The sequence below is a fragment of the Nylanderia fulva genome, unplaced genomic scaffold, assembly GCF_048542155.1.
Source record: "Nylanderia fulva isolate GAGA-0341 unplaced genomic scaffold, ASM4854215v1 Scaffold49, whole genome shotgun sequence".
Classification (NCBI taxonomy): Eukaryota; Metazoa; Arthropoda; class Insecta; order Hymenoptera; family Formicidae; genus Nylanderia; species Nylanderia fulva.
The window spans coordinates 1,083,134-1,092,946 of NW_028190576.1; the positions used below are offsets into that span (position 1 = coordinate 1,083,134).

General features: G+C 33.8%; 1 protein-coding gene across 1 annotated transcript; it reads right to left on the minus strand.

The window, feature by feature from the left end:
• Positions 1-264: 264 nt before the first annotated feature.
• On the minus strand, positions 265-5,459 carry LOC114940065 (uncharacterized). The gene is made up of 8 exons (XM_029314546.2): positions 5,319-5,459; positions 4,907-5,035; positions 4,558-4,765; positions 3,676-4,163; positions 2,903-3,080; positions 2,516-2,737; positions 1,489-1,718; positions 265-920 (listed from the first exon to the last, which is right to left on the minus strand). Exons 1-8 carry the CDS (start codon positions 5,346-5,348, stop codon positions 759-761), a joined length of 1,647 nt encoding a protein of 548 aa, XP_029170379.1. The 5' UTR covers positions 5,349-5,459; the 3' UTR covers positions 265-758.
• Between the last annotated feature and the right edge of the window lie 4,354 nt (positions 5,460-9,813).

Sequence of the window (9,813 nt, forward strand, 5' to 3'; positions counted from 1 at the left end):
TCTTCATGTGATGCAAAAATAACCTATGACACGCGTTTTTTGTTTTGTTTTTATTGATGTAAATTTGTAAAGAGTATTCAAAAAACACATCATGCATCTGCTTTATTTATACATGTTAATGCAAAAAAAGAAATGATTGAAACATTCCTTTTAAAAATAGTGAAATTGTAATAATAAATATCAATTATCATCATGTCAAAAAATAATCTAGAAATTTTAATATTTAATGAAGTTTGTAATCATTATTTTACTTAGATTCTTAGCGTTTTATATATTTAACATTTCTTAGACAAAAATTTTATTATTCGTCAATAATATTTTATACACATGCGGCTGATGCATATATACGCATAGCAAAATATTTATTTCTATAGAAATTGTTTATCTTTTATACTGCTTTATTAATTAATTTAGCATAAATAGCGATAATCATATCTTAATGTATCATGACATTATCGTAATATCATATTTCATCGATAATTATCTAACAAATACGCGTAAGCCACGAGAATACGCGATAAAACAATACCTAACTCTATATGTATTCATTAATAAAACAAAATATAATTCTCTATAACATTATATTATATTAATTTATAAAATATATAAAGAATTTATATTATTCTACTACTCTATTACTATTATTACTGTATAGAAAAAAATGGTCAAAACATAACTAAAAAAAATTTTAAGTAACTAAATTATTAAACTGCGTACGAAATAGTTACATAAATATAATCAGTATTCTTTATATAATTTCAATTTGTCGTATAACTTTTAGCGATCTGCTTAAGCTCCTTCTTAGCGATTTTTCCCGTAGCTGTACGCGGAAGCCTTTGCATGAATTTAACTCCCGCATGCAATCTACAATACCACGGCATGTTCTGCTCCACCAAGTCGGTTATGTCGAGCTCCGTCGCCTGGAATTTACGTGAGAAATTGTAATGTAACGTATGTAGGGCAAGACGGTTAAACTCTTAGAGCTTGCAGTAAATTGAAGCCGTGCGCACAAAAACAGGTCAATTCTCTTTTTGGTAAAAGTCAATAAATGCAAAAGATTTATGCAAGCTAACTTTCTCTTTGAGAAAAAATTTGCAGAATAACATGAATTACTTTGAATAATTTTTTTTACACAAATATTTTTCTGAAAAATATCAAAACATTCAATAAACGTGTTATGCTATCAGTTTAATAGAGAGAGTTTATATATGTCAGTATAAAAATAAATTTTTTAAATAACATGTATAAAAAGAAAAAATATATATATATAAAAATTTTGCAAGATATCTAAGGTGATTAGATGAAGATTATAAATCATCTCTCACATGTATTCATTATGTATCATGAATTGTAATACATTATGTATATATACATAAATATGTATATATGTACATGTACATACATACATATACATATATGTATATATATTTTTTTAATGAAATGTTTACATTAATTATACATTACGAATTTTCATTTATTGTATATTACTTCTTTGCCGGGTATTTTTGCGACAAAAGCCATGGCGTGTTCCTCCTCGATATCATGCGGTACCGCCACTACGGCGACCTCAAGGACTGCAGGATGTTGCTGAATCAAAGCTTCAATTTCCGCAGGCGATATTTTGATAGCTCTATAGTTGATGAATTCGGATATTCTATCGATGAGAAAAATTTCACCATCGTCATCATAATAACCGAGATCGCCCGTATGTAACCATCCTAAAATTGAAGCATTGTTCTCTTGTATGATTTTTCTTATTCTCGACAAATTTCTTAAAGTCTCTAATGTTCGATAAAATTGTAGTTATTATTACAGTCGTCCCTGTGTTTGGTGCCAAAAATTATGAGTATGGTTACTTACTTTTAGATTATTTACGACAGAAAAAAATTTATTTGTTAATAAACAAGGCCCGGAAGAGTTCCGTTTAACAATATATTTATATATATGCGCACAAATTTCTGCGTACACGTCTAAATACTCGTTTAACAATTTCCCTGTATGCAAAAAATCCAGGCAAAGGAAAGGATTCAAAAAACAAGAGATATATGTATGACAAAAGATATACATTAAATGTGAAAATCAATAAAAATTTTGACAGCAATTGACGTGGCGCAAATATGGACCGCATTAGAAGTCTGGCCAAATTCAGACTTGCGGCCATTTAATAATTAACTTTATAATATCACGCCATTTATATATCAGGCGCAAGGATGGCCCTGATATGTATCTTTCCAATTCTTTTAGATAAGGCTGTAGTGTGGCAAACTTGCATGGTGCTAGCATATCGTGGCACCGGCAAGGCATTTTCTACCAGGGATGCTAAGATTTGATAGCTTTTAATTATTTATAACATGTGAAGATCATTGATGCTGTGATATTATAATAACAAACGGAAATTATTTTCATTATTTTTAACTCGAGAGTATTTTCGAATAAAAATACTAGCTCTGAGATGTCGTATATTTTCAAAAGTATCTGTTCTAAACAATGACATGTCGAACTATTTCATACTTACCGTCCGAATCGATAGCATTCTTCGTAGCCTCAGGGTTGTTGTAGTATCCATTCATCATGTGCGACGATTTGGCCCATATTTCTCCGGTTTTGTTAGCCCCCAAGATCCTTCCTGTGTTAGAATCGACCACCTTTAGCCGTCCTGTTTCGCAAACAAATCCACAGCTGCCCGGTTTACTGTATTTCGTCTGACGGGCACATAATCCACCATAATCCGTCATTCCTGTGGGCAGTTTTTGTTGTAAAGATCGTTTTTCTTTCGTGTCGCATGTTCATCGTATGTGTTTTAAGTAAAAGCATTGTTTGTGTTATCGCACTTGTACGAAATAACAAGATTTTAATAACGATTTATTATCTGTCATCTCAATGACAGTATCACATAGCTCACCGTAGCTTAATATAACGTTAGTGTGCGGCAAAAGTTTTATTAGAGTCTGCTGCAGCTCTTTCCGAAAATGTGCACCGCCAAACAAAAGGATTTTCAATGTAGGTAGCTGGTACCTGCTTAATACGCCGAACTTTACCAGCCGGATAGGGAAACAGGAATCGCATCTAAACCAGGATACCTGAATACAAAACGACGCCGTTAAACTCGAACGTTCCCGCGCGATATTACCTGCACGAGGCAATAAATCATTCGGCACAACTATCACACTCAGTTGTAGATGCGCCTCAATTCGAGCTTCGTGTTATCCTTTAGCAAATTCGCCACGCGACATAAATTAACACAAATTAACGTGAACGCGCAAGCGTAATATCGCGTGAAATAATACCTTCTATACGCAAAGATATCCCCAAATGGAAATAATAACGCGAACAGATGTCGTGCGCAAGAAGTGCATAATAAATCACGTGATATCACCAAATTTTATCGTAAATTTGCATATATTTGCAATTAATTTCCAAGATGTTATACACATTATATAAATGAGTCCCCGTGCTTGTCGTTAAACAATATTTTATAAAACCTTTCAAATGTTAAAACTATCTATTGTTACTAAAATTGTTCATTAGAATAATACGTTTTTTTTTATTCATTAAATATCTTTCCATTATATATATTTATTAATTTTTCATTATTATCAATAAACATGTTAAGAAGATTTTGATTGGACGTTAATACGCAATTACACGACTGTATACTAATCTTCCATCACGTGCCTCATATTTCTCAATGAAGTAGCACAGCTCGTCGTCATCATCGTAATCCGGAACTATGATCCTCTTGGAATAATCTAGAATAGCCTTGATAACAATGAATAGACCGCAATACCAACGCATAGAAGGCGTCCACATAGACACGTGCCCTCTGAGATCATGAATTTTCACGTGAGCCATATAATTGATCATGGATGCGTGACTGATCTCAGTGCCTTTCGGAAAACCGCTGGTACCGGATGAACAAACGATCGTAGCGATTTGATTCGGACTAGTCAGCTTCGAGCACTCGAACTTGTCGATCTTTGCCACATCTTGGGACCTTAAAACGCGTGTCAGAGATACGTCTTCGAATCCCGCCAGCTCCCCAAATACTACTAGTTTAATGTCCAGATGATCCTCCTCGATAATCCGTGCCAAACATTCAATCGAATTAACATTTGCAAATACTATTTTCGGTCTCGTTAGCGAGAGAAAAAACCGCGCGGTCGCTGAAAAATAAAGAAATTTCTATGTGAATTAGTTCGGCGCGTTTGAAAAAAATCTCGACGCCACGTCAATGTTACATACTTTTGTTATAATACTGGTATATGTTCGTTGCGGATTCGCGACAAAGGTAAATACGAAACTATGCGAGTAATTCGGATGTTTTTTCGCGTTGAGTAACGACCGACTGATTAAAAAAAAAAAAAAAAGAAAAAAAGAAAGAAAGAAAGGTAGAAAATCAAAAGAGGGAAAAAAAGAAAGAAAATGCTTTGCAACAACGGCATCGCCGCGTTGTACGTGCGGAAAATCGGATCTCGTTCGGCGATTCGTGGTTTAATGCTCGGCGCGAAAAAAGAACCGAGAGCAAGCTGGAAAAGCGGGAGAAAAGTAGTAACGTACTTGGAGAGAGCTCGTTGTCCCACGGGTTGCTAATGGCGCCGACGTAGAGTGCCGCTAGCAGCGGTACGTATGATTCCAAGTGATTGTGAGTGCAAATGCCGATTATGTCGCCCGGTTGAACAGCCTGCTCTCTCAACCACAGCGCGCATTTCACGCTTTTCTCCGTCATTTCCGCGAAAGTGGTCTTTGTGCCGGTAACCGCTTCCACCTACACACATATACGCATTACGGATCGAACGAGCGAGGGGTTTAAGAGGTGACTACGTTAGCGGAATTTACGTTAAAGTCGATCCAATGGCGTGTCTCTATGTCGACACCTTCTCCATAAAAGTACACTATATCTAATTACTTGCGCGATGAATTCCGGTTTGCTCCGCAGCTTTTCCAACACCAACGCTCCGACATTTCTGCATTCATCACGAATCGATACCTCCTTGCCGATCAATATGTTATCTTCTATTCTAAATATCAGATTATTCTGAAAATTCGTACGACAAGTATAATTAATTGAATACGACAGTAAAATCTTAAAAATTAAATGCCGGAGACAAATTTTGCATTGCAACATTAAGGAATCAATACAGCAGGCTCAATTCATTTTTTCTATAGTATTTAAACGCAGAAATTAATTAAGTATGATCGAGAGAAAGATAGAGAAACGTAATTACAAAACTTTCCAAGTCTTAAATAAAGAAAAATCTAGAACTTAGAAACACAAATTGGGTTAACTAGGCTTTAAAAAATTTTTTTTGCATTTATACCTCTTCGATATTGTGATCCTTTAAATTCATTGTTGTATTAGAATTATACACTATTTAATATTCGATATATTCTAAAAGCGAGTCGTGCAAAGCTTATATACAAACGATTAAACGCACAGCATTGAGCGCACAGCTTTCATTATCGATCACGTATTTATCCAATACTGATATCATTGATAACTCACTATAATAATAATAATAATAATTCACTTACACAATTCTAAAACGAGATAACATATTAAACTACACGACTTTCACACGAAAGAGATAAGTCTCGTGACGAACAGTGAGTTAACGTTTCCTCGGAAATTTGTTTTTACGATGGGAATTATCTTGGCGGAGAGATCCATTAGGAAAAAATTCACGATTCGCAGGCGCGTTGCGAAACAATGCTGTCGTGATGTACCGAGGAAAGACAAATATTTGTATGCAAGCACGGATGCGCAAGTCTCATTCGCGAACGTTACTCTCATTCTGTTTAGTAATTCCGAGTCTCTCTCTCTCTGAACAAACCACTGATTTAATGCAACGATCCGATTTTATTCTAACAAAATGTTGCAAAAGAAAACACTTTATATTGAAGAAATATTGAACTGTCAATAAAAAAAGGAGCATACGCAATAAACAATTGTTTAAAAAAAATGTTTATTAAGTAAACGTGAGCATCTATATTATATAACCTTTTCTCTAAATTTCTTGGAGTGAGAACTGAACAATCTCATTCCAAAAGAGTGGAATTTTACTCCAAAAGAGTGGAATCTCTTTGGAATGAGATTGTTCGGTTTTCACTTTAAGAAATTTAGAGAGTTGTATCTGAATAACTGAATTTATTCACCAAAATAGTAGTGACTTCAAGTTATGAATCCAATTGAAAGATATCAGTTAAAAATCTTTTTAAAAAATATTATTTCTTTTGGAATCGATTTGTCTTTGCATCAGTAATTTAGATCGAAGAAAAAGCTCACAAGAGTTCAAATTTATGTTTAATTAATCAAAATTTTGACAAGATTATAATTATATGTATATAGTGGATATATAAATATTATATTTTTAGACTTTTATTTTACTCGTTATTTTGGCATAGTTTATCATTGCATTAAGCAACGTTAAAGAGCTAATTGGATAGCGTTGGTTGTCGGCCCTAAGTTCTAACCAATTTATGAATGCGGCAACGTGACACGAGAGTGCACTATGCGGCCACCGACTCAAGGTGACGGGAATGTCCCTGTTTCTCAAACTTTCCTTTGGTATTGACAATCTCAATGTTCCCACTTTATCCAGCCCCCGGTGTCCTTTTTGCAGTTCTCCATCTACACATCTTCGTGGCATTACTGTTAATCTTTAAACTCTCTCTATCCGCACTTTGACGGTAATCTCAAAACTATCGTCAAGAATTTACTTTCTTATATATTTCAAAACGTTATATGTACGTTCAGAATGTAATAAAATTATGAAAGCATTAATAAGATGATAACAACATGAAATGAGACGGAAATTTAATTGTTTCGCGTATCTTATTTGAATAAAAAATTTTCTCTTATCGGAATATATTTTCTTATCAATTGATTATGATATCATAAAGGTTATTCTATTAAATGTAAACAGAATGTATACATTTAATAGAATGACCTTTATGATATCATAATTAATTGATAAGAAAATATATTCCGATAAGAGAAAATTTTTTTATACATTTCTCGACTTTTATATCGCGTATTTTTGTTTTACTGAGAAGTCGATTTTTGATTGATGATGAATTATTTTATTCACAAATGAGGGGAATTGAAATTTTGCATCAACATTTAAGTAGTGTAGAAAAATTTAACAAGCTTCGAGAAATTCTACGCTCATAACGATACAACATTTTCAACATGGCTCATGTTCGTTCAAACAATTTGAGATTCTACTTGACTGATTTTTATCTTCCTCTTGTTGTATGTCGCAGGAAGTTTCGTGTACTTGAGTAACAAAGAACTTAAGTTTATATCACATACCGTTATTATATTACTATTGCAGAAAACGATGTTTTACAAGCAATTTTTTTTTTACAAAAATTCAAATTTTACGTTATATATGCTTAACCTATTCATACACACAATATAATGATTTGAATTTGTAATATTTTTTTATAATTAGCTAGCGATTGCAATCACTTAATATTATGATTTTCGTTGCTCATGATGAGTAGTTATTCTAATGAAGGTGAATATTGCAATGCGATCTCACGAGGAATCGTTATGTGCATATTTAATTATTTAGATCCATTCCCTGTGCTGTTTCATTTACACATCGGGAAATGGTTTCGCAGATAAACTATTCACATGTTTTAGGCATTTACAAGTACAAACTGCGTATTCCTAAGTTATGCACGGCCACCATTTTACATGTCTAAATTCTTAATATCTCTAAGCTTTAAAAGAAGGAATATTACAGCAATTGATTCAAATAATTATGTCTGCATAACGGGGGTGAGCGTGTAAGAGAGAAATCAATGCACAATAAATATAGAACTTTACAAGACAGATTAAATATTAAATAATAAAATAGAGAAAAAATATTGATTTTTCGCTATTTTGTTAATATAAAACATTTTAAATTCCTGTCAGATTATATTATGATATAAAGCACGAAATTGTAAATGCAATGTGTAATCATATTGTACAATATGCAACTTACATGCACAGTATATGCTTTCTATAACACATGAATGTATAGAAACATGTAGAAGTCAAAAGCATGTAATATAGTGAAATGGATAGTAGTTCCTGATATACATCGTGTCTGCATAGAATATGTTACATGATTTACCATAAGTATGTTCATACTATGGTCGAACAACATGGCATCCGACAATTTCCCGTAAGCATTTCCAAACACGGGAGCGCCAATCCTTCAATATTGAGGTAGCAGGCACACAGAAGGCGCCAGCTTACTGTATTTACTGAAAACTCCGGTAGCGTTGATTCCACTTTCAGTACTCACTCGAGCTTTGATGTGCCATGTAATTCAACTGGAATGGGGGAATTTAACGAGCGGTAAATAAGCTCTCGGGTTTATACTCTCTGTCTCTCTCTCTCTCTTCCACGTGCGCGCGCGTTTCATTTTTGCATTGATTTTCATTTTCTCAAAAAGTTTTTGATGAAATAATAAATGTGTCTGAATTATATATTTCTTATTGAATTGTTGAATTATGATTAAAAAACAACATTTCAAAAAGTCAATTTTTTCCCCATAAATTGATCATGCATTATGTAAACTTGTTATTTGAAAACAATTTGTGTTGTTGTTTTCACTTCTGTGAGTATTCCACGTGTACATTTTTGTGCGTACAAGTTTTGTTTTGATACATATTAATACCGAGGGGAAACTTATATTTATTAATAATAAAAATTATTTGCGATATGATCAACAACAAAAGGTTAAAAAAAATATATATAATATATAATTTATCATTCAAACTAATGAAAATTGTATACGTGATTACAATTCCGCATCATACAGAAAAAATTTGGTAACCTTTTTTTTTTTAATCTGCTCATTGAAAACAAATTTATTTTTAATTTTTTTATTTTTTTTTATTTTTTTTTTTTTCTTATTTTTAATCATCCTCGAGCTGCAAAGCGGACTATCAACGTGGATTGGAATTGAATTCGAGTACATCGCGGATGTAGTATTTGACTGCCATACGAAAGTAGCAGTAGGCGAGAGGCTCGTGAGGCATCGGTCGATTGGTGCTTCCCGAAGAAGTCCTCGGGGGAAATCTAGGATTTCCCTTCGACCAGATGCGTTTCTGCTCGATAGTTGACCCACCTTAGGACTACTTCGGCTTGCCGCCGACTATGTGGAATTGCTTCTGTGCCCTGTTATCGATACGCAGTTCCCTCTATCGATACGCCTGCGCGACCCGTAATTACGCTCGTTGTCTCACGGTCATCGGGGTTATCTCGTGTTCCTTCCGAGGCGATACAGGGTGGAATTCAATTCGAGGCCGTTAATCGTCGCGACACGAGCGTGTTCGAATGTTTACACGACGACACAACGCGCTCAACGACAGCTAATTAGACGGGGATGTAATTAGATTTGCACTGTTAACTCGATAATATATGCTGGTGAAAGTAGACGCCCTAACAACCCGCTAATCAAGGTTGACAGGTTCTTCCTCTGACGAGTGAATGGCAATCAATCGAGATTGTTATAGGAGACGGCGAATTGTAAACTTGATTATAATAAAATAAGCGTGATTTTGAGGAATTTATGTAGAGTCAGGGTGTTTAGCGATCAGGGAAATCTGAAAAGTTGGGCATTCTCAGGGAATTTTATAAGTTAGGAAATTTTACTATTTATCTGGATTTCTTCACATTATTCTATATTTGTCTCAATAATTTGACATTTTTTATTAAATAAATATAAAATTTTCCTTAACTCCCAACATGCTAATTTTCTGTGTTGTTAAAAATTGATTCATCTACAGAGTGTTCGTTAATTTATATTTTCA

Coding starts and splice junctions, on each gene's coding strand:
- LOC114940065 (XM_029314546.2), bottom strand. CDS start 5,348: ATGAATTTAAAGGATCACAATATCGAAGAG. Junction 5,036..5,318: donor AGGATCACAATATCGAAGAG/GTATAAATGCAA, acceptor ACGAATTTTCAG/AATAATCTGATATTTAGAAT. Junction 4,766..4,906: donor AACCGGAATTCATCGCGCAA/GTAATTAGATAT, acceptor ATATGTGTGTAG/GTGGAAGCGGTTACCGGCAC.